This window comes from Oncorhynchus mykiss, chromosome 1, assembly GCF_057628025.1.
Source record: "Oncorhynchus mykiss isolate SJ-2025 chromosome 1, ASM5762802v1, whole genome shotgun sequence".
Classification (NCBI taxonomy): Eukaryota; Metazoa; Chordata; class Actinopteri; order Salmoniformes; family Salmonidae; genus Oncorhynchus; species Oncorhynchus mykiss.
In genome coordinates this window covers 36,720,059-36,745,940 of record NC_143022.1, presented here as the reverse complement: position 1 = coordinate 36,745,940, position 25,882 = coordinate 36,720,059, and the positions used below count along the sequence as shown (strand labels likewise).

Genomic DNA, 25,882 nt, shown 5'->3' with positions numbered 1-25,882 from the left:
TTAATATACAGTGTGCAAAGCTGTCATCAAGGCAAAGGGAGGCTACTTTGAAGAATCTAAAATATACTTTTCTAAAATATACTTTGTTTTAAAACTTTTTTGGTTACTACATGATTCCATACGTGTTATTTCATAGTTTTGATGTTTTCACTATTATTATACAACGTAGAACATAGTAAAAATAAATAAAAACCCTTGATTGAGTAGATGTGTCCATACCTTTGACTGGTACTGTATTGTGTGTGTGTATGTGTTTGTGTGTATATGTGTGTGTATATAGGGGTTTTACAAATACAGTTCAACATATTTCTCTCCTCCCCCTCCTCTTAGCCTACATCCTGTATATCCAACCAGCTCTAAACTTTTCCCCTTCATAGCTACAGAATAGCTTTGTTTCTGTTCAACCAATCATGCTCTGAATCGCGCTAATGTTGCATTCACAATTCTATTCTATGAACTCCTGTTTAGATACAGTACTACTCAGGTATTTAAAAAATATTCCTTACATTCATATTAGCATCCAATGTAGAACAATCATGTTCCATAATGTAATTACAGTCTGACGCGTAATAATGTTCCATAAAGTAGCCATTCACAGTATAATGCTAAAGACTTCCATTCAAGAGCTTTGACATTCTACCCAATTCAGAGCCACCTCTGCTGCCTTAGCTCTCACACACTCTTCATGATTCACTCTGTACCCATTGTACGTAGTGAGTCATATTGGGGCGGTATGCTAATTGTAGTGGGTCTAGGCAGGGGAAGGTGGAGGTGACATGATCCATAAACTAGCGTCTCTCTCTCTCTCTCTCTCTCTCTCTCTCTCTCTCTCTCTCTCTCTCTCTCTCTCTCTCTCTCTCTCTCTCTCTCTCTCTCTCTCTCTCTCTCTCTCTCTCTCTCTCTCTCTCTCTCTCTCTCTCTCTCTCTCTCTCTCTCTCTCTCTCTCTCTCTCTCTCTCTCTCTCGTCGGAGTGCATGCTGGGAGTGAGTCGTCAAGCAGAGTGTTTGTGAGCGCGAATGAAATTTCTTTTCACTCTATTGGGTTTTGGTATGTACATATATATATATTGATTAGTTTAGTTGTTTTAAGGGTATATTGTTTAACTATCACTAAGCACGTATAGGGGTGGTGGGATCTTTGAGGTTGGTTTTTCGCGAGGGCACAACCAGCGGGTGGGGCTGGTTGCAATGGTCACTCGCGGAAATGTAGAGTTTGAAAAACTTAGTCGGAGGCATGGAGTAAAAATTCCTGCTGCGGCTGGGTGTTCAGTGGAAGAATGTAGCTTGGCTGTGGGTGCTATCATTGGGTATGATAGCATCAAATCAGCCTCAAGGATGAATAGCGCTGTAGTGATATTCTTAGATTCAATTGAAAAGGTGAATAAGATAGTTGAGAGGGGTGTTGTGTTGCGGGAGACACAGACGCCGGTATTTCCGCTTATGAATCCGGCGAAGAAAGTTATGCTTTCTAACGTGCCACCATTTGTTAGAGATGAAGTGTTAGAGCGAGAGTTATCTCGTCATGGTCAAATCGTATCTACAATAAAGAAGGTTCTTTTTGGATGCAAATCTCCGTTGTTGAAACATGTCGTGTCTCATAGGAGACAAGTGCATATGATTTTAAAAAAGGAAGGAGATTAACTGAATTTAGCGTTTAGTTTTAAGATTGATGGATTTGATTATGTCTTCTATGCATCTACTGAATCAATGAAATGTTTTGGATGTGGAAGAGAGGGGCATTTGGTGCGTAATTGTCCCGAGAATGAACGCGCTGAGCTTGGTAGTAGCTTTAGTGCGGGTGCAACTAACGTACCACAGCGAAGGGATGAAAATACTACAGGTGTAGGGGAAGAGAGAAGGTGGGCAGATGTGGTTGGAAAAGTAGGAGAGGAAGGCATTGTGGATACGGGGGCAATTGTGGTAGATCAGAACAAAGAGGGAGGGGAAACACTAGGTGAGATTGCGACTGCTGTCGCTGAGGTGGTGCTGGAAAATGAAATTGGAGGTCAAGAGGAGATTGAAATAACGGAAAAGGAAGCGGATGTTTTCAAAATACCGAGGAGTAAAAGGAAGAATTTAAGGGGTGGTGAAGGGTCTAATTCTAAGAGAAAGGTAGAGATGGATAAATCAGGTGAAGATGAACAGGTTGTAGAGATGGGGTTTTCTTCTGGGGAGGATAGCGAGAGTGAGTCATCTGACGCGTCACAACAATATAGTGAGATAGATGGGGTGGAAGGGAGGTATGGGATTGAGAAGATACGTCAATTTCTGAAGTTGACAAAAGGGAAGAAATATATGCAGGATTACAATGTAACTGATTTTTTCCCTGAACGTGAATTGTTTATTGAATCAGCAAAGTTTCTGATGTCAAAAATTACAGGGGGAGGTTTGAAAAGCCCTGAAATTGCTAGACTCAAGAAAGTGGTCACGAGAGTAATAAGTGATGCAAATTCTAAAGAAAATGAAAGAGTTCAGTTGCAGTTTTAACTCTGTAAAGAGATGTGGTGGCTGTATCTTCCTCTGTATTTTTTTCTTATCCATGAGCAGTTTTAAGATCTCTTCTTTAAACGTAAATGGGGCAAGAGATGTTAAAAAAAGAGCCATGGTGTATGAGTTAATGAGGGGAAAGGGAAGTGACATAATTTTTCTACAAGAAACGCATAGTAATTTGGAAAATGAAGTTATGTGGCAACAGGAGTGGGGGGGGACAGTGGTGTGTAGTCATAAAAACTCAAAAAGTGGGGGTGTGGTTATCTTGTTCTCAAAAGGGTTTTTGCCTTTGTCATATGAGGTTGAAGAGGTAGTTGAGGGGAGGTTATTAAAAGTTAGAGCAAAGTATGAAAACATCAATATGTGTCTGATAAATGTATATGCCCCAGTGGTGACAGTTGAGAGGGTATGTTTTTTAGAGACATTATCAAATACCATTGAGAAATGTAACAAAGAAGATTATTTGTTTATTGCTGGGGATTTTAACTGCACAGTTAGTGATTTAGATAGAAATCACCAAGAACCTCATATAGCCTCAAGGACGTTTTTAAAACGCCTTATTGTAACAAATGAACTGTGTGATATTTGGAGGAGTCAACATGGAGGAACAAGGCAGTACACCTGGGCGCATGTGAGAGAGAACATCATCTCTATGGCCAGGTTAGATAGGTTTTATGTTTTTGAGCATCAATCTCAGGTCTGTAAATCAAGTGTGATAACTCCAGTGGGATTTTCTGATCATTGTTTAATAACAGAGGTGGTGTTCATTAACGATGTAAAACCTAAAAGCGCATACTGGCATTTTAATATAACTTTATTGAGTGATGCTCACTTCAGGAATTGTTTCAGTTTTTTTTGGGAGAGGTGGAGGTCTCAAAAGGCCAGTTTTGTATCCCTTCAACAATGGTGGGATATAGGGAAAATCCAGATTCAACAATTTTGTAATCAATACACGAGGAATGTCACCAAGGATATCACCAGATCAATGAAAGCCCTAGAGATTGAAATAGTGGAACTCATGACGTTGGTTGAGACCACAGGAGATCGAGGCCATACTCAGGCCCTCAAGAGGAGAAAAGCTGCATTGGCAGATCTGCTGGGTATCAGAGCACAGGGGGCATTGGTGAGAAGTAAATTTCAGGGCATATCTGAAATGGATGCCTCATCCAAATTTTTCTTTGGTTTAGAGAAAAAGAATGGACAAAGAAAAATTATTCATTGTCTCAAATCAGCTGTTGGACAAGAGCTCACTAGCCCTAGTGAAATTAGAAAGAGGGCAGTAGAGTTCTATGCTGAGCTCTACAAGTGTGAGTACAAAGAGGACAAAACAGTGACACAGCAGTTCTTTGATGGGCTCCCAAAGGTGCCTGCAGAAGCTCAGGTTGAGCTTGAGCAACCATTGTCTTTGCAGGATTTATACACTGCATTAAAAGGAATGGAAAATGGAAGGGCACCAGGCATTGATGGGCTTCCCGTTGACTTTTTTAAGTCTTTTTGGGCTATGTTGGGAGAGGATTGGTTAGAAGTAGCTAATGATAGTTTAACCGGAGGGTTACTACCAATAAGCTGCAGAAGGGCTGTCCTCACCCTACTGCCTAAAAAGGGTGACCCGAGGGAGGTGAAGAACTGGAGGCCGGTGGCTTTATTGTGTACTGATTATAAAATATTGTCAAAGGCTTTGTCCAACAGGCTGAGGGAGGTGATGGGGCAAATCATACATACGGATCAGTCCTACTGTGTTCCTGGCAGGCAGATAGGGGATAACATTTCTCTGATTCGTGATTTTTTGGACGTCTCTAGGGCTATTGGGTTGGATGCTGGTCTAATTTCAATTGATCAGGAAAAGGCATTTGACCGAGTTGAACATCAATATTTATGGCACACGTTTGAAGCGTTTGGGTTCAGCTCTGGTTTTATTGCCATGATAAAGGTGATATATGGTGACATTGAAAGTGTATTGAAAGTTAACGGTGGTTTGAGTGCTCCTTTTAAAGTGTGTAGAGGTATTAGGCAGGGATGTTCTATGTCAGGGATGTTATATGCTATTGCTATAGAGCCACTACTAAATAGCATTAGAAGTCGTATTGCAGGGGTGTGCCTTTCAGAGGATATTCCTCCTATTCGTCTTTCAGCCTATGCTGATGATGTAATTGTGCTAGTGAAAAATCAAGCGGAGGTGGATAGTTTGAGTCTAATGGTTGATCGTTTTAGGGGAATATCCTCTGCAAAGGTAAATTGGGAAAAGAGTTGTGCTTTACAGATTGGAGAATGGTCTGGGGGGATCATGGCTTTGCCAGGGGGGCTAGAATGGTGTAAGGGAGGTTTTAAGTATCTTGGAGTGTACCTAGGAGATGAGGGGACTATGGAAAAAAATTGGAGTGGGGTGGTTGAAATGGTGGAAGGGAGGATGAGGAGATGGCGTTGGTTACTATCTCGTATGTCATATAGGGGGCGTACTATTATAGTTAACAATGTGATTGCATCTGCACTGTGGCATCGGTTGTCAGTTTTAGAACCACCATCTGGCCTTCTGGCTAAGATACAGGCAATTATTGTGGATTTCTTTTGGGATAAATATCACTGGGTTCCACAAAGTGTTTTGTATTTGTCAAAAGAGGAGGGGGGACAAGGTCTTGTACATCTTGCTAGTAGGGCTGCTGCTTTCCGGTTTCAGTTTATTCAAAGGTTGCTTTATGGACCGGAAAATGTGGTGTGGAGAGGGGTGGCAGGTCTTATATTACAGCGGGTTGGAGGATTAGGTTTAAAGAAGGCTTTATTTCTGGTTGATAGTAGCCAGATTTCTAGGGAGGGAGTACCTCCGTTTTACAGAGGCCTTCTCAGAGTGTGGAGCGTAATGAAGGTGTCCAGAAGAACTTCAGCGGAGTCAGTGCATTGGCTGTTGGAGGAACCTCTGGTGTATGGGGCAAGACTGGACTGTACAACTGCAGCTGTTCCACATTTCTCCAAGATTCTGGTGAAGGGGAAAATCATCACCTTAAGACAGTTAATGGCCATGGCTGGGCCCGCCTTAATGGATAGAAGACGGATGGCAGAACATTTGGGGATGAGGTCGGAAAGGATTGTCGAACAAATGCTGGGGAGCTGTAGGAAGGCTCTGTCAGCGGAAGAATGGGGTATGCTTAGTAGCCACAAGAAGATTGTGCAAGATGAAGACGTCTCATTTCCAAAACTAGGGATTACACCAAATATCCCAGAGTCAGAAAGAAAGGCGTTATTGCTGGATTTGAGAGGGTTGGAGGAGGTGGGTTTGGATGAGGTGAATGGGAAGGAATTGTATAGAGGGTGTGTCAAGGTGTTGAATAAAGATAAATTGAAAAATAGAAAAGATACTCCATGGAGGGTAAAATTGGGCATTGATGACAAGGTAAAGCCAGCATGGAGAGCACTGTACAAACCACCGTTACAAAAGGGTACTGGTGATATGCAATGGAGGGTTTTACATGGCATCATTGCAGTTAATGCTTTTGTATCTGTTATTAACTCAGATGTTAGAGATGGATGTCCTTTTTGTAATATAAGAGAAACCATTTTTCACTGTTTTATGGAGTGTGAGAGGATAAAACCTCTATTCGAAATGCTGGAATCTTTGTTTAAAGCTGTAGGGGAGTTTTTCAATAACACTGTTTTTATTTTGGGGTTTCATTATAGTAAACAACAGAAAAGAAAATGTCAAATGTTAAATTTTGTTTTGGGACAAGCTAAGATGTCAATTTTTCTGAGTAGGAAACACAAGATAGAAACGGGATATGGGCAGGATGTAAGATGTGTTTTTAAAGGTTTAGTGAAAGCAAGAATAAAAGTAGATTTTGAGTTCTTTTCAGCTGTAAAAGATCTCCTATTATTTGAGGAGAAGTGGGCCTACGAAAGAGCGCTTTGTTTTGTAGAGGAGGGGAAATTATTTTTTGCTGCTGAAATAAGTTGAATGTATATGTTATGTATTTATTTTTGTTTAGGAATTACATTTGTTGTTTTATTTCTGAAAAGGCAGTGTGTCATTATTTTATGTTAACATTTGAGTAAAAAATAAAGGTTTTATAAAAACTCAAACTCTCTCTCTCTCTCTACAAGCTAACTCTGACATTTACAAGAGAGTGAGCGCTCACACTCTCCTTTATTACTGATTGATGTCACAGGCAGTACAATTCAGAGAGGGGGGGACAAAGGACGAGAGGGAGAGAGACACTCACCCACACACAAAGGGAATGTTTCAATAATCCAAGTTTTATATGAGGCCTGGGTTGAGAGTGGGACTCATGCAAGCAGAATGCACTGACACTGTCTCACCCCTAGATGACAGCAGCATCACACCACATAGTGTGTGTGTGTGTGTGTCTTACCTGTATGAGGAGAGGTTGTCATAGGATCCCACAGTGTAGTGTCTGAACAGTCTCTTTGTGCGGTCCTCTCTTGTCTCTGTAAAACAAAGCAATACACTGTCAGTGTGTGTGTGGCCTTGCTTGGGCCCTGTCACTGCTTGAGTGCATTTACATACTGCTACCCTACTAGAGTTCTTAATTGTGTGTGTGTGTTGTCAGACTATCTTGTGAGTTAATTACATTTTGTTTCTTGACATTCCCTCCACCCTGTCTGTCAGTCTGTCTGTCTGAGTCAGTGACAGCTGCCAGCTTTTCTCCACCACAAGTTTCTCAACGCCAAATCACAGAAATAGCAAACAAACCTCTCTCTGTCTCCACACTCCAAGCTCCATCATCTCCACTCTTCTCTATCACTCTATCCATCTCTCTCTATCCCCCTCTTGACCGTTTCTCCACTCATATCCCCATTACCCCTCTTGTCATTCTTTTCCTGATTCCAGTCTACGCCCCTCCATCATTCTCTATACCCCTTTCAAACCTTCTCGCCTTCACTCTGCATCAATCTTTCCACCTCTCTATCCCCCTCTCTCTATTCCTCTCTCTCCACTCCCACTCTCTCTCCACTCCCACTCTCTATTCCTCTCTCTCCAATCCCACTCTCTCTCCACTCCCACCCTCTATTCCTCTCTCTACACTCCCACTCTCTATTCCTCTGTCTCCACTCCCACTCTCTATTCCTCTGTCTCCACTCCCACTCTCTATTCCTCTGTCTCCACTCCCACTCTCTATTCCTCTGTCTCCACTCCCACTCTCTATTCCTCTCTCTCCACTCCCACTCTCTATTCCTCTCTCTCCACTCCCACTCTCTATTCCTCTCTCTCCACTCCCACTCTCTATTCCTCTCTCTCCACTCCCACTCTCTATTCCTCTCTCTCCACTTCCACTCTCCATTCCTCTCTCTCCACTCCCACTCTCTATTCCTCTCTCTCCACTCCCACTCTCCATTCCTCTCTCTCCATTCCCACTCTCTATTCCTCTCTCTCCATTCCCACTCTCTATCCACCTCTCTCCACTCCCACTCTATCCACCTCTCTCCACTCCCACTCTCTATCCACCTCTCTCCACTCCCACTCTCTATCCACCTCTCTCCACTCCCACTCTCTATCCACCTCTCTCCACTCCCACTCTCTATCCACCTCTCTCCACTCCCACTCTCTATCCACCTCTCTCCACTCCCAATCCACCTCTCTCCACTCCCACTCTCTATCCACCTCTCTCCACTCCCACTCTCTATCCACCTCTCTCCACTCCCACTCTCTATCCACCTCTCTCCACTCCCACTCTCTATTCCTCTCTCTCCACTCCCACTCTCTATCCACCTCTCTCCACTCTCTATCCCTCTCTCTCTCCACTCCCACTCTCTATCCATCTCCTCTACTCTCTATCCCTCTCCTCTACTCTCTATCCCTCTCCTCTACTCTCTATCCCTCTCCTCTACTCTCTATCCCTCTCCTCTACTCTCTCTCTAATAGTGTTGTCGTCTCCATAAGTAGTTAATGGATACATGCCCACTGGCCTGACTCTCATTACAAATGCATAGACTTCCCCTTTCCCCTCCTCTCCCCTCTTTCACATGGCAAAAACTCACACGCATGTATATAATCAGAATACGGAATACAACAAATACCGGGCACTGATCTAGAACCCATGCCCCGCTGCTCTCATATCCAACCAGTCATAGCCCCAAAACGCTCTGTTTAGCAACGTAACCACTCAGACAGTCAGACAGTCAGCCAGAGAAGCTGCTGGAACTGGATTGGCTGTAACCCACAGGGCAGGAAGAGGAGTTAAGAAGCAGAGGACTAGGCTGAGCAGGGATAGGATGAGATGCCTATACTAACAGACAGACAGTCGATAGGGGAGACAGGCATCTACTAGAACACTGTCTGTATGTCTTCCTCCTTCTCTCTTCACCCCCTTCCACCCTCTGCCCTACGGTCATACAGTGACAGTGTGATGTGGGTTAACGGGAGAAGTTAGGTTGTAGTGGTTGAGGGTGGGGGAGAAGGTCAAAGATAAGTCAGAACTTATTATACAGGGCTGGGTACTGGACGGCAGCAGTGGTGGAAAAAGTACTCAATCGTCATACTTGAGTAAATGTAAAGATACCTTAATAGAAAATGACTCAAGTGAAAGTCACCCAGTGAAATACTATCTTAGTAAACAGTCTCATGTAAAAGTAAATGCATCAAAGTCCTTACATTAAGGACAGACAGGGCCATACTCCAACACTCAGACATCATTTACAAATGCAACAGTTGTATTTATTGATTCTGCCAGATCAGAGGCAGAAGGGAGGACAACTCGTTATAAGTGTGTGAGTTGGACCACATTGCTGTCCTGCCTGAGCATTCGTAACTAGTACTTTTGGGTGTATGGTAGTAAAAAGCACATCTTTTCTTTAGGAATGTAGTGGAGTAAAAGTAGTCAAAAATATAAATATTAAAGTAGAGAAGTTTGTGAGGGTTTAGGGGCCAAGCTGGATTTCTTTAGCCTCCTGAGTCTTCTTTACCATACCATCTGTGTGGATGGACTATTTCAGGTTGTCAGTGATATGCACGCTTTTGAACTTGAAGTTTTTCACCCTCTCCACTGCGCCCTAGTCGATGTGGATGGGGGCATGCTGTCTCTGCAGACTCCAGAAGTCCACAATCTGCTCCTTAGTTTTGTTGACGATGAGGGAGAGATTATTTTCCTGACACCATTCCGCCAGGACTCTCACCTCCTCCCTGTAGGCTGTCTTATTGTTGGCAATCAGGCCTACTACTGTTGTGTCGTCAGCAAACATGATGATTGAGTTGGAGATATGTGTGGCAGCGCAGTCATGGGTGAACAGAGAGTACATGAGGAGGCTGAGCACGCACCCTTGTGGGGACCCTGTGTTGAGGATCAGCGTAGCAGAGGTGTTCCCTACATTCACCACCTGGGGTCGGCCGGTCAGGAAGTCCAGGACCCAGGCAGGGGTTCAGATCCAGGGCTCGCGCTTAGTGATGAGCTTGGAGGACACTATGGTGTTGAAGGCTGAGCTGTAGTCGATGAACAGCATTCTTATATAGGTATTCCTCTTGTTCTGATGGGATAGGGCAGTGTGATTGTGGATAATCCATGGATCTATTGGGGTGGTATCCAAATTGTAGTGTGTCAATGTTGTTGGGTAAGGTGGAGGTGATATGATCCTTAACCCATAAGAGCCTAAGCCCTGTCTAAGCCGAAGGGTTTAACAATTCAAGAATTTTAATAACATTCACTACATGGAACAACAAATAGTCCCCCCAAAAAAATTCTAAAGGAAGCTTGTTTGTCCTATCTCAGAGATTCTTTAAAAATAAGGAAATATTTAGTTATTATATATATAATAATTCAATCAACATATATTTGAGATTCTTCAAAACAGCCACCCTTTGCCTTGATGACGGCTTTGCACACTCTTGGCATTCTCTCAACCAGCGTCACGAGGTAGTCACCTGGAATGCATTTCAATTAACAGGTGTGCCTTGTTAATTTGTGGAATTTCTTTCCTTCTTAATGCATTTGAGCCAATCAGTTGTGTTGTGACAAGGTAGGGGGGTATACAGAAGATAGCCCTGTTTGGTAAAAGACCAAGTCCATACTATGGCAAGAACAGCTCAAATAAGCAAAGAGAAATGACAGTTCATCATGACTTTAAGACATGAAGGTCAGTCAATATGGAACATTTCAAGAACTTTAAAAGTTTCTTCAAGTGCAGTTGCAAAAACCATCAAGATCTATGATGAAACTGTCTCTCATGAGGACCGCCACAGGAAAGGAAAACCCAGAGTTACCTCTGCTGCAGAGGATAAGTTCATTAGAGTTATCAGCCTCAGAAATTGCAGCCCAAATAAATGCTTCACAGCATTCAAGTAAAATAGAAATCTCAATATCAACTGTTCAGAGGAGACTGTGTAAATCAGGCCTTCATGGTCGAATTTCTGCAAGGAAACCACTACTAAAGGACACCAATAAGAAGACACTTGCTTGAGCCAAGAAACCCAAGCAATGGACATTAGGCCAGTGGGAATCTGTCCTTTGGTTTGATTAGTCCAAATTTGACCGCAGTGTCTTTGTGAGAAGCAGAGTAGGTGAACGGATGATCTCTGAATGTGTAGTTCCCACCGTGAAGCATGGAGGAGGAGGTGTGATGGTGTGGGGTGTTTTGCTAGTGACACTATCTGTGATTTACTTAGCATTCAAGGTACACTTAACCACCATGGCTACCATAGCATTCTTTAGCGATACAACATCCCATCTGGTTTGCGCTTAGTGGGACTATCATTTGATTTTCAACAGGACAATGACCCAACACACCTCCAGGCTGTGTAAGGGCTATTTGACCAAGAAGGAGAGTGATGGAGTGCTGCATCAGATGACCTGGCCTCCACAATCGCCCGACCTCAACCCAATTGAGATGAGTTGGACCGCAGAGTGAAGGAATAGCAGGAAAAGCAACCAACAAGTGCTCAGCATATGTGGGAACTCCTTGAAGACTGTTGGAAAAGCATTCCAGGTGAAGCTGGTTGAGAGAATGCTAAGCGTGTGCAAAGCTGTCATCAAGTCAAAGGGTGGCTACTTTGAAGAATCTAAAACATATTTTGATTTGTTTAACACTTTTTTGTTTACTACACGATTCCATATGTGTTATGTCATAGTTTTGATGTCTTTACTATTATTCAACAATGCAGAAAATAGTAAAAATATAGAAAAACCCTTGAATGAGTAGGTGTCCAAACTTGACTGGTACTGATATGTATATATATATATATATATATATATATATATATATATATATATATATATATATATATATATATATATATATATATATATATATATATATGTATATGTATGTATGTATGTATGTATGTATGTATGTATGTATGTATGTATGTATGTATGTATGTATGTATGTATGTATGTATGTATGTATGTATATATATATATATATATATACACACACATATATATATATATATATATACATACACACACACACACACTACATGATCAAAAGTATGTGCACACCTACTTGTCGAAAATCCCGTTCCAAAATCATAGGCATTAATATGGAGTAGGTCCCCCCTTTGCTGCTATAACAGCCTCCACTCTTCTGCGAAGGCTTTCCACTAGATGTTGGAACATGCTTCCATTCAGCCATGAGCATTAGTGAGGTCGGGCTCTGATATTTGGCAATTAGGGCTGTCTCACAGTCAGTGTTTCAATGAATCCCAAAGGTGTTCGATGGGGTTGAGTTCAGGGCTTTGTGGAAGCCAGTGAAGTTCTTCCACACAGATCTCGAGAAACGATTTCTGTATGGACCTTGCTTTGTGCACATGGGCATTGTCATGCTGGAACAGGAAAGGGCCTTCCTCAAACTGTTGCCACAAATTTGGATGCACAGAATCGTCTAGAATGTCATGGTCTGCTGTAGCGTTAATATTTCCCTTCACTGGAACTAAGGGGCCTAGTCCGAACTATGAAAAACAGCCCCAGACCATTATTGTTCCTCCACTAAACTTTACAGTTTGCACTATGCATTGGGGCAGGTAGCGTTCTCCTGGCATTCGCTAAAACAGATGGCGTTAAGAGGGATTTGGTTGGAAGGTGGTTCTGTTCAGACTTAAGATTGTGCATCTGTGGCTGGCAAGCAGAAACAGACAGCATAATACATACACACATTATTAAAATTCAGTTTTCTGTGAAAGCTAAGCAAATAACTGAAAAAGACAGGAAATTCAAATGTGCTCCTCAACATGAACTGTATTCTAAATAACACGTACTGTGGAATGTGTGTGTGTGTGTGTGTGTGTGCCCACGTAGCCCTGCTTCTCTCTAGGCAGGATGCAAGAGCTGTTCTGTCCTTGTTTGAAGGGCGCAAGCCGCTTCACCTCCATTAACACACACACACGTACCCCTCACACACACCACCCTCCACACCGCTTTACATCCTCAGTTTCTATGTTAGCCAGATATGTTCTGCTTCCTCACTCTCCAGTAAGCCAGTAACATGGCCAGCTGGCTGAATCACCTTGCTGACCTCCAGTTCACACAACAAGCCCAGCTAAACGGCACCTGCTTAAACACACTCGCCTCTGGCACACACCTGACCTCACGTAGCACACACACAAACACACACACACACACACACACACACACACACACACACACTCTGAGGAACATAGCCAACACCCACCCAACGCTTACCCCAGGCCCAGATCACACTCCTACCCCCTACCCACTACTGTAGGTCCCCTAAGAAGTTGGGATAGTACACTCAGTAGGATCCCTTACCAAAGGGGATAGTACACTCAGTAGGATCCCTTACCAAAGGGGTTGATACACTCACTATTTCTAAGCAGAATAGATATGGTCATGTATACGTGGGTCATAGATCAGTATGAACCCAAACCTCTCCTCTCGTTTCTTCTCTATCTGCTACAGATAGCCTCCAAAGAGACACACTGTAATGAGAACATGATACAATCATCCTTCATTTTCTCACTTTCTTTTTGTCTTTAACGTGTTTTAGACACAGTGGCCTCACTTAAGACTGGCCAATTTCCTTACAGAGGAGAGCGTGAAAAAAGAGAGGGAGAAAAGAGAGGGAAAAAAGAGAGGGAGAAAAGAGAGTGCGCTTATCCTTACAGATAGAAACCCACTGTACCTTTAGTCTTTAGAATTAACTTTAGAATCAGAATAATTTAGGTTGTAATAGGATAAAGTTAGAGACGGTCAGAGAGGGGAGGGGTAAGGGAAGGGACACGGGACAAAAGAAAGTACAAAGAGAATGTACAAAAGGAAAGAACAAAAAGCAGGATCTGTATTATTTTAAACACGTACGTACATGTACAGTTTTAGCCTATCTGGCTGTGTGTCTGGTAATGTTTTTACAGTTACTATGACAACAGATAGACCATGTGAACCCCAGGTGTTTCTCTATCCGTCACTGCAAATTATTGTGTGAAAAGTAAAAACTTGGAAAAGTGTGGTTAGTAAGTTCAGGAGTTCAGGAGAGAATAAGAGGAGGGAGATATGCAAAGAGAGGGAAAGGGAGAGAACGGGAAGAACAAGTAAAAAAATTACAATTAACAAAAAATCTCCAAAACGACTGTGGCGGCTTATGGTAGAGAAATTAACTTTAATTTATCTGGCAACAGCTCTGGTGGACATTCCTGCAATCAGCATTCTTGAGACATCTGTGGCATTGTGTTGTGTGACAAAATTGCACATTTTAGAGTGGCCTTTTATTGTCCCCAGGACAAGGTGCACCTGTGATTATTGTGCATATGAAACATTTCTGGGATCTTTTATTTCAGCTCATGAAACATGTGACCAACACTTTACATGTTGAATTTATATTTTTGTCCAGTGTAAATAACAGATGAAGAAATGGAAAATAAAGTGCAGAAGATCAATAGAAGTTATGGGAGAAACGGAGGAGGGTTGAACACTGTGAGATGACAGTTATTTCACAGCTGAAAACAGAGTGAAAAATAAGTCTGTATTCAGCCAGTCAAGGTTGTCAGATCATTTGACTCTACACCAAGACTGACTGTCATTTCACAGAGAGAGCGAGTGAGAGGGAGAGAGAGAGAGCATTTGAGGAAAAGTAGAGAGAGAGAGTTCAGTCAGTCGGTCAGTCAGTCTAAACCCAGCAAGCCTTTTTATATTTGAACAGCCAGGGTGATGAGGTGCTTTGATCAATGCAGAGGCTCAGCCTGACAAAGATACTGCCAGTACAGTAAGGTTTGTTAATAGAACACAACTGGGAGAGATCAGTTAAAAACCAACACAGTTCATTACCACTACCATAGGTAAAGGAAGATAGGGCAACATTGAACCTATTATTTACAGTAGGCCTGTCGTTTACTTTTATAGATCTTGCAGTCCCCAAAATGAAAACCCCACCCACCCTGTATGGTCAAGCTAGCTAATTCAAGCACTCCGGAGGTATTTGAAAGTATTACATGTAAATGTTTGACGCAGGTCTGGTTAAGAGCTGTACATATCCCACTTACCCTGGTAACGGCCATGACACATAGAGTAGGGCTGTTCCGCCTTGACCAAGGTTACTATCCCATCTATTCTACTGCAGAGAACTGGCAGGTCTGACACTAATACAGGGCAACAATCCATCCCCCAGCTCCTACTGGGAGCCAGCTCCTACTATGACTCTACACTCTACTACCCACACTGCTCCCTACCGTCCATCACTAACTTCTGCATTCCTATCACCACTGTTCCCTCCTATCACCACACCCCCTGATGCTGCCGGAGGGCAGGTCACATCCAGCTGTCACTTCTTCAAATCCACATTCCTGTTGTCCCAAAAGCGCTTCATGGATGCTGACAAGGAAAATGATACAGAAGCAATTCCACTTGGATTCCTTTTGAATACCTGTCTTCATCTTCTCAGTGTGTATCTGAGTCCATCTCTCCTGTCTTTAAGCTGTCCGTCCTTCTTTCCTTCGCTCTCTAGGCATGTGGCCAGTTATTTCCCTCTCTGTATTGCTCCCTCACATATACCTCTCCCTTTCTCTCTCCTCAAGTCTCTCAGTCTGAGTGTGTGTGACTGTGTGTGACTGTGTGTGTGTCTAAAAATACCTTGGTTCTCTCTGAGGAGGCATTGAATAATTCAGTCAGATTCAGACAACAACTACTGTACAACATGTACATCTACCACATCATCAGTAGCACAATAGCCATTAAGTCACTGTAAAGCACACACACACACACACACATACAAAGGGTTGTACTGGGGCTGGGGGGAGAGTATGATTAGTCATGCGAGGCCTATCTCTGCCACTTAACCTGCTCTGCTGTTAGAGGACAAACCTGTGTGTGTTTGTGTGTGTGTGTGCGCATGTGTGTCAACTTGGAAGATGTGCCAAACACAATGTAGGCAATCTCAGTGGGTTTCCTGGTGCACGCAAACACACACATATTCAGGCATCATGTGTTTGGCGTCTGTAGTGTGTGGAACCATGACAGTATGAATTGGAATTGGCTTTTGTCATCCAGTTTAGTCACCCAGTGTGTTGATGTGTGTGCGGATGTGTGTGTGTGTCACCCAATGTGCTCCTTGTCAAAAGTGATTTGTCTTTGCTCCACAGTGTGGCCTGATAGAGAGAATATGGACACTGAATCAAATCTCTCTCTCTCTCTCTCTCCCTCCCCCTCCCTCCCTCCCTCCCTCCCTGCAATATTTGTTTTAGCAGTATCCACAGTTTTTACAAAGTTAGGGTGGAAGAGGGCAGAGTAACTTTCCTGGGGTTTGGAAGGTGGGGTGTGTGCGATGGCTTCTCAGCCTAGCGCGGAGATGACGCTGTGGATTCAGGTGTGTTCCTGAGAATGGAGTTAAGGTGGAGGAGGTTCTGCTCGCGGTCGGTGAACCGGTAGGAGCTGAATTTCTACATTCTGCTAGAATGAACAAAGCTGTGGTTGTGTTCATGAAAAGGGCTAAATTGGTTGGTAGGCTAATTGCTAGCGGAATATTTGTAAGGGATGTGTTGGTGTCAATTTCATCTCTCTCTACCCCTTCGACAAGAGTGGTAGTTGCAAATTTGACTCCGTTTATTACGGATGACCAAATCAGGAAAGAGCTGAGTCATTTTGGTTTTCGTGTACTGTCAGCAGGCTTTCAGGCAGATGCCGTTAAGCACGTTGTTTCGTTCCGGAGGCAAGTGTTTATGTTTCTGAACAATAATGAGCAACAGCTAAATGTGCATTTTAAAGTGAGGCATGGGGAGGGGCTCTATGCAGGGTTTGCCAGCACAGATAGTCTACGGTGTTTTGAGTGTGGGGATTTGGGGCATAAGAGCTTTGCGCGCCCACATAAAGCCCGTAGACAAAGTGAGGGTACAAGCGCCAGTGGGGGAAATCAAGGTCAAAGTGCAGGGGGTAAGGAGATGTAGACAGCAGAAGCTGGGCCTAGTCATGCCAGGGAAGGTGATGTAGATTAGGCTGGGCCTAGTCATGCTAGAGATGGTGGGCTAGCTGAGGCTGGGTCTAGTCAGGCTAGAGATGGTGGGGTAGCTGAGACTGGGTCTAGTCAGGCTATGGATGGTGGTGTAGCGGAGACTGGGTCTAGTCAGGCTAGAGATGGTGGGGTAGCTGAGACTGGGTCTAGTCAGGCTAGAGATGGTGGGTTAGCTGAGGCTGGGTCTAGTCAGGCTAGAGATGGTGGGCTAGCTGAGACTGTGTCTAGTCAGTCTAGAGATGGTGGGGTGGCTGGGTCTAGTCAGGCTAGAGATGGTGGGCTAGCTGAGGTTTGGTCTAGTCAGGCTAGAGATGGTGGTGTAGCGGAGGCTGGGTATAGTCAGGCTATGGATGGTGGTGTAGCAGAGGCTGGGTCTAGTCAGGCTAGAGATGGTGGGGTAGCGGAGGCTGGGTCTAGTCAGGCTAGAGATGGTGAGGTAGCTGAGGCTGGGTCTAATCCGCTGCTGGCGGATTAGGGTTGGACCGGCAGCTGTTCCTCATGAAGCTGGAGAGGCTGAGTACAGCAGGTCTCTCAGATTTTTACTCTGCATTGCTGAGGGCCTGGCAGCTGCTAAGGCCCATGCGAGAAGGAGGTGTGGAGCCTGGGCTGTGGGAGGAGCCTATCTTCCACAACCCAGCCACCCCTTTGAGATCGGTTCAGTCGGCCACCCTGCAGAGGCAACTGATGGCAGGGGGTTTACAAAGGCTGGGTGACCTGGGACTGCTGGGAGAGGAGGGGTGGAAAACCCCGGAAGTCTTGGCACAACAAACAGGAATAACATCTCTTAGGCTGCTGGAGAGATTCCTGGAGGAGGTCCAGGAGGCACTGTCTGAGCCGGTAAAGGGGATGTTTGAGTGGCCAAAGGGAGAGGGGCCACCAATGTTTCCGCCACTGCAGGTGACGGCAGAGACTGGAGACTGGCAAGAGGGAATGGAGGACTTGTTAGATTTTAACACTCCGAGCCTGGGGGAGTATGGGGGGGGGTGGGAGGTAAAGCCCTCTACAACCTCAGTGTTAAGGTGAGGAACATTAGGAGCCTGGGGGAGTATGGGGGGGGGGGGAGGTAAAGCCCTCTACAACCTCAGCGTTAAGGTGAGGAACATTAGGAGCCTGGGGGAGTATGGGGGAGGTGGGAGGTAAAGCCCTCTACAACCTCAGCGTTAAGGTGAGGAACATTAGGAGCCTGGGGGAGTATGGGGGGGGGGGGGAGGTAAAGCCCTCTACAACCTCAGCGTTAAGGTGAGGAACATTAGGAGCCTGGGGGAGTATGGGGCGGTGGGAGGTAAAGCCCTCTACAACCTCAGCGTTAAGGTGAGGAACATTAGGAGCCTGGGGGAGTATGGGGGAGGTGGGAGGTAAAGCCCTCTACAACCTCAGCGTTAAGGTGAGGAACATTAGGAGCCTGGGGGAGTATGGGGGGGGGGGGAGGTAAAGCCCTCTACAACCTCAGCGTTAAGGTGAGGAACATTAGGAGCCTGGGGGAGTATGGGGCGGTGGGAGGTAAAGTCCTCTACAACCTCAGCGTTAAGGTGAGGAACATTAGGAGCCTAACATTTAAAAAAAAAAAAATTATTTTACCTTTATTTAACTAGGCAAGTCAGTTAAGAACAATTCTTATTTTCAATGACGGCCTGGGAACAGTGGGTTAACTGCCTGTTCAGGGGCAGAACGACAGATTTGTACCTTGTCAGCTCGGGGGTTTGAACTCGCAACCTTCCGGTTGCTAGTCCAACGCTCTAACCACTAGGCTACCCTGCGGCACATCAGTGGCAGGGGATGTGGGGAGGAGGGTATGGTGTGTTTTAGATGGAGGGGGCTCTACAAACCCCCAGCACCAAAGAGGTCAGGGGACCTCCAGTGGAGGGTTCTACATGGAGCCCTGGCCACTAACAGCTGGTTGGCACGGGTTGAACCGGGAATCAGGCAGGGGTGTCTTTTCTGTAAAATGAAAGAAACTGATTCATATGTTTTCTGTGTGCACCAGGTTAATGCCTTTAATGTCTCTGTTGGAATGTCTGTGTGAGAGGTTGGGGGTGGTTTTTATTGTTGGGATGTTCATAATGGATACAGGTATTCGAGCAAGGAGAAAGCCAAATGTGTTTTGTTGAACTTTCTGTTTGCTCAGGCAAAGTTGGCTATTTGGCTAACAAGGAGGAACAGGGTCAAAGGTGGGGGGATAACAGACTCTTTACTATTGTTTAATGGGATGGTCTCTGCGCGCCTTTAGGGTTGGTGAGTATGGTAAATGTATGCAGTACAGGATATATTTTTGTTTTTGAATTTTTTAAGGGGGGGAAGTGAGTTTTTCATGAAATGAGATTGTTTAAGTAAGGAAAGACAAACAGTGTGTTGATGTGTGTGCTGATGTGTGTGTGTGTCACCCTATGTGCTCCTTGTCAAGTGATTTGTTTTTGCTCCACAGTGTGGCCTGATAGACTATATGGACAATGAATCAAAGCTCTCTCTCTCTCTCTCTCTCTCTCTCTCTCTCTCTCGCTCTCTCTCTCACACAGTATGTGTGTAGATACTGTATGTCTTGGCTCTGCACACTTGACGAATTTCTGATGGAATGGAGACAGTGGCCATCACTCTGACACACACGCCTATGTACGTGCTCACACACGGGCACACACCCATATAGGAAACAAGCCAATCCCTTCAGGTGTCTGAAGGCTAAAGGGGGGGTGACCTCAACTGAATTCAATAATACTGACTCAGCTAAAACAGTAATGCTAAAGACATGTCCTCCTGCTTGTGGTCCCTCCCTTCTCCTCCTCTCTCCTCTCTTCCTCTTCTCTCTCCTCTCTCTCTCTAATAAAATTGATTAGTTGCCTATGCTAATATCGCTGCTGACGCTGCTGGCTTTCAGGTAACACTGTTACAGAGAGAGAGAGAAAGTGAGCGTGTGTGTGTGCGTGTGTGCGTGCGTGCATATAGAATTAGCATATTGCCTCCATGAGACACTGTCTGTATCTCACTTCTTCTTCTTGTCCCTCTCTTTGCACCGTCTCTCATCATGTCATCATTTCCTCCCAACAGGTAGGTCATCTCTGTTAGAGGCGTGCTAACCTGGACTGATTAACATGTATTACTGCCTCATCTCAGAGCTCTGGGATCAAATGCAGCCTGAGCTAGTTACATCTGTGTATGTGTGTCTGCCAAAACTCCAAAACAAATCTGAGGGAAGATACCTTGTGCCTCTATCTGCCCCTCACTTCTCTCAATGACCACAGCTCCCCCTGTCTTTCTTCTGCCTGCTCTCTCCTCTTTTCTCTCTTTCCCTTTCTCTTTCAGCCGTGACTTCCTTTTCACTCCTGCTGCAGAGGTCCTGTGATTAGCATTCCAGGAGAGTAGAGAGGGTGTGAGAAAGAGAGGGAGAAAAGGAGGGATAGATAGAGAGGGTGCGGATGAAGAAGAGACTCCCAAACTTTTTAATGGGAAGGCTAAAAATAGAGCAGTCTTTATCAGACTGGTGAGTCATTCAACTACTCAGCACTGGGGAGGGAGGGTGGGAGGGGAGGGAGGGAAGTTGGGAGGGAAGGGGAGGGAGGGGGAAAGAGATGAGAGTGAATACATACAAAACCATTAAGAGACCTCAAGCCTTGCTGCTAATGTTACATAGTAGCTAAAACTACCAGTAACACAACTTAGGGTGCTTTTACATATCCCCCTGGATCCTGGAACGTTTGGTGCCCTGATCCGCGCTATAAAGCACGTGTGAAATTCAAACGAATCCTGGCTGATACTAATCCTGGACCTGCGTGAGTAGCGTTTCCAAGATCCAGGACCAGAGTACCAGGTACAGTGACGCGGCAGCGCGAGTCGCTTGGAACTTTTTTCCAAATGGAAACAAGCTCGCTAACGTCATATGGAATGTGCATCTTGCTAATCACACCCTGAAATGGTCATTTTCAGGTCTTGTGAAAGCAAAACATATTCTGCAGAATTCTCACAAAGGCTCCAGGAAACCGAACCAGGGTACCGAATTTCATATGTGAAAATTCCCTTAGTTTAAAGAACTGTGATATCACCATAGCATCCACAGTCACGCATGTGCATGGCATGCGCACCCCCAAATGCAAAAGCAAACAAATGTAAACACCAATACACTCACAGACAGCAGCATTTCACCACTCATCACTCAATGTTGTGTTAATGAATTGAATCAATCAATATCTTTTTCTTTCTCTCTCTCTCTCTCTTTATCAGTCTCTCCCTCCCTCCTTATATTTTCCTTCCCTTCATCCCTCTGTCCTGAATCCCTCTGTCCTAAATCCCTCTGTCCTGAATCCCCCTCTGTACTCTCCCTCTTTCTCTCCTACCTGCAGTGACTTATAAAGTGTCATCTCCATTGTTGTCTCCTTGGCGTATGTGTGTGTGTGTGTGTGTGTGTGTGTGTGTGTGTGTGCGTGAGTGATTGAGTGAGAGAGAGAGAGAGACAGAAAGAGACAGACAGAGATAGTCACAATAAATAACTGAGATTCACTGATGGCCTGACCCTGACCTTAACTCTACCCATATCCATCTCTCTCTCTCTCTCTCTCTCTCTCTCTCTCTCTCTCTGACACGGACCAGAACCTTACCGCCAAATCAAATGGGAGGGGTAGAGAGAAAGAGACACGGAGAGGGAGAGGGTAAGAGGGAGAGGGGGAGAGCACAGTGAGTCACGACACAGGGTTGATGTATAGGAGCAGAGAGATCACTCCAGATTCAAGTAGAAATGTGATGTTGCCATCAAAACAGTCCACTAGGGCTATTTTTCTCAAACTCATAATAAGCCCGGAGCTTCGATTGAACCCGCAGTTCATGGAGCAGTAGCTTGCTGCTTAGACTACTGCGCCATCCATTAACAATGAGTTATCAAGGCCAGTCTTAATTAATAACTAAACTTGTTTTTCTGTTTTAACCCTGTCCCAAACCTTAATCCTCAATTTAACCAATTGTAATTCATGTCTAAATTGTTAACCAATTGGAATTATTGCCTGAAGTTAAGCCTAGAGTTTTTTCTATATCCCAAACCGTAGCTCTTTTTTTAACCCAGTCGGAATGAATGCATTAACTTAACCGTAGATTTGTTTCTGGGAGCCTAACATGGCTAAAACGTCTGGAGCTCATGCAGGAGCTGTGTGCCTAACTAAAGGATGTCGCCACTAGGGGCAACGCTGAGCACTATTACCATCAAGCTGGCTTGGGTTTTGCTAGGGTGTTGTGGATGGGGTGTGGCGAATGGGTGTGGCGGATGGGTGTGGCGGATGGGTGTGGCGGATGGGTGTGGCGGATGAGTGTGGCGGATGAGTGTGGCGGATGGGTCTGGCGGATGGGTGTGGCGGATGGGTGTGGCGGATGGGTGTGGCGGATGGGTGTTGTGGATGGGTGTGGCGGATGCGCATAATCCGCGAGCTCCGTCTTAGAGGATCACGTGTTCAGTTATATCCCAGTTATAGACACACGCTTTTGCAACTTCTAAATTTGCCGTTTGGAGCAACTTCGAAATTTGACGTTTGGAGAAAAGTGGAAAAACGTCTAATTCTGCAGTGGGAATCTGAGAGCGTGTAGATAGGGGAGCCTGCAACACAGTCAGTTTTCTCAAACACACTGATTTGTAGGAGAGTCAATAAACAACTTCAATACAACCACGCACACGCACATACACACACACACACACACACACAAAGCAGTGTTGTTTGGGTTAGATCATTGTAGACAGGGGCTGTCTTTCCTGCTTCACTGAGCTGAGATATACTGCCGTGACTGTCAGTGAAGTCTCAATGCTTACCTTCAGGTAGACAAGGGTATGTGTGTGTGGAGGTGTTTGTCTGAGTGTGTGTGTGTGTGTACTTGTGTCTATGTCTCTGAGTTTGTGTGTCCTCTAGTATGTTACCTATTATTTCATTACTATTGAAAAATCTGGGATACATAGAACTCCTTCAAAACAACTGTGTATCACCAACTGTTGAGTTTCAACAATTACACAGCATTATTTATTCAGCTGGATTTATTTATTGCACCAAAATCATTTGTCGAGTTAATATTCAACAATCTAAGAAAAACATACAGTATAACGCTTCTGTACTTCAATACCCAGTGGAAAGACATGAAGGAGAAGGAATGAGAAGGAGAACTGGATGGAGGGAGGAGGGAAACATAAAGAGAGGAGGGGGAAGAGACAAATAGAATAGAGAGAGAGTAAGAGAAGGGGGGTGCAGCAAGAGAGGAGAGGGAATAAGGAAACACAGGAGTGAGAGGAGAAAAAACAGAGACAGAGAGCTGCCTTTTCATCATCTCTTCTCCTCTGTCTTTTAATGAATCCTCCCTCATTCTTCTCCATCACTATTTCACTCCCTCCCCTCCTTCCTCTCCATATCTCCTCACCCCTCCCATCAGGGGACACAATTCCTCAAGTGGTATTGAGGGGAAAGACAAGAGACATTCCTCATCCACCCATTTCCACAAAACCCTCCCTAGCCACATCCTCAGACTCCTTTCCAGAACACCTCTCCCCATCCCACTGCTCTATACAGTAGGTAGGAGCTGCATCAGTGGGTTCCTAATGGGACTTACGGTGTGATTCAGAAAGCCTGTTTAACACACACTCTGTGATGGAGAAGGTTCATGAACCTTTATGGTTCAATAAACACACCACCTGTTTACCCATAAACCAATCTAAACATGCAGAGATAGATAGTACATTAATTAATGCAGCATGATTTATTTTTCATGGGCTCTGTTGTCCTTGTTTATTGCCACATACACCGATAGGTGCAGTAAAATGTGTTGTTTTACAGGGTCAGCCATAGTAGTATGGCGCCCCAGGAGCAAAACAGGGTTAAGTGCCTTGCCCAAAGGCGGTTCAACAGATGTTTTCACCTTGTCAGCTCAGGTATTTGGCCCAATGCTCTAACCGATAGGCTACCTGGCTAAGTGAGACTGATGGTTCATTCATCATGTGATTATGAGCATCTTCAGGTGTGTTTTTGGTGTGTGTGCATGTGTGTGGGGGTGTGCGTGTCAGTATACACATTAGAGATCAGCACACATAATACTGTACATACATGGCTGCATCAGCACCTTGGACAGCACCCGTAGTTTCACCAGCCTGTTCAGCACCGTGGACAGGGCTAGCGAGCCAAAGTAAATATACACTGTGAAGAGTGAGAGAGTGTGTTTTACAGAGCTGTCTGTGTGTGTTCTTCAGTCATTACCTAGCCGAGGGTCGTACTGTCTCATCTGAACCTCCTCCACACAGTCGGCAGGGAACCAGCCTGTTCTCCCCTTGACCGTGCCCTCCCAGAAGCCTCCTTCTCCTATACTCAACACTGACACAGGGGGAGAGACAGAGACAGAGAAAGTTAACTACAGCATATGTACAGTTCATTGCAGGTTAACAGATACAGATGAGTCTCCACTGTGGCTAAAAGGAAGTAGATGTCACAGAACGTTGGGTGGAGCAAGTTGTAAGTCCCTCATCACAGTCAGTTCTTGTATCCTGTGGACAATTACATTTTTATTTTGACCAGGAAGTCCCATTGAGGTTGGAAGACCTCTTTTTCATTTTATTTCCTGAAAATAACAGATGCAAACCCCACACTGGCAATCACTCAGTAAATAGCCATTCAATTGCATGGCAGTGAGTTGTGTGTGTTCTTAGTCAAGGCAGGCATTTGGTGTGTGTGTGTGTGTGTGTCTCAGTGTGTGTTTTCGTGTGTGTGGTGTGTGTACGTGTGTAATTGCGTGCATGAGTGTGCCCTGCCGTGGTAATTAGAGACGAATGTATGGTTGATATTAATCTTCGCTGCAGGACTGAGTCAAGCGCTCATTTCCACTAAGTTTATCCATTACCTCAACACACACATGTTAACATACACATTCATTACGCACAGGCTAACAAGAAGACTAAGGAGCTGGACATACACATATATCGACACACACATAAACGAACACCAGCTAGAATTCTGGCTGTGTTCTACTGAACCCTCATCCTTCCATGGTTGCTAGGTTACGGCAAAGTCAAGTTGCAGCATGTGGCTGGTTTGAAGAATGTTGGAATGTTAACATGATGGAATGACGGTATGTGCTACCCAGGATGAATTCTCCAATCTCACTTTGTGAGTGACACTTGACTTCTTATATCTCAGGACAGGTGACCATACGTTGGGAAACTGCACTAGCACGTCATTAGCCTGCCAGTACACATCTGCTACCTCAGCATGGAGAATCCAGCATAGAACCAGAGTCCCAGGCAAAGGCAGGGCTCACTCTGATCGGATAGAGGAGCTGCATCGACCCCCTCTCCTGGAGGAAACCTGCTGTGTTCCCTCTCTCTGATCACAGATTAAACCTGCTTCACTGTGTCAGTCTCCTGGGCATACTCCCTCTATGCCGATCCCTGTCCTTTGGCTTGGCATACAACCATTACATAGCACTAAACGATTACTTGCCTTCACTCTATTCAGAAATGTCTCAACAGTGAAATATGGTAGACCTTCAGGGAACTGACACACACACACACCCCATCATCTCTAATTCCCTTCTTCAGCTGAATACACCCGAGCTGGCTGTAATCAAGGACCAGGAAATCAACCTGCCAATTAGCAGACAGCCACAGGAACCATGGTGATAAGCTCCTCAATAACCCCAGAGCATTGCATCACCACTTAAATATGCAGTCTGGGGCCTCACGAGTGGCACAGCGGTCTAAGGCACAGCATCACTACAGACCCAGGTTCATACCCGGGCTATGTCACAGCCGGCCGCGACCTGGAGACCCTTGAGGCGGTGCACAATTTGCCCAGCGTCGTCCGGGTTAGGGGAGGGTTTGGCCGTCCGGGATGTCCTTGTCCCATCGCGTTTTAGCAACTCCTGTGGCGGGCCCGGGCGCATGCACGCTGACACGGTCGCCAGTTCAACGCATTGGTGCATCTGGCTTCCGGGTTAAGTAAGCAGTGTGTCAAGAAGCAGTGCGGATTGGCAGGGTCGTGTTTCGGGGGAAGTATGGCTCTCAA

The 25,882-nt window shown here is 45.0% G+C and overlaps 1 protein-coding gene across 1 annotated transcript in view; it reads right to left on the bottom strand.

The window, feature by feature from the left end:
• LOC110521950 (SH3 and multiple ankyrin repeat domains protein 3) overlaps window positions 1–25,882 on the bottom strand; it is a 123,792-nt gene that overhangs the window by 25,836 nt on the left and 72,074 nt on the right. Inside the window, exons 10-11 of the mRNA XM_036976586.2 lie at window positions 24,083–24,196; window positions 6,848–6,923 (exon numbers count right to left, since the gene is read on the bottom strand). Coding sequence (XP_036832481.2) covers window positions 6,848–6,923; window positions 24,083–24,196 — 190 coding nt within the window. The remainder of the gene's footprint in view (window positions 1–6,847; window positions 6,924–24,082; window positions 24,197–25,882) is intronic.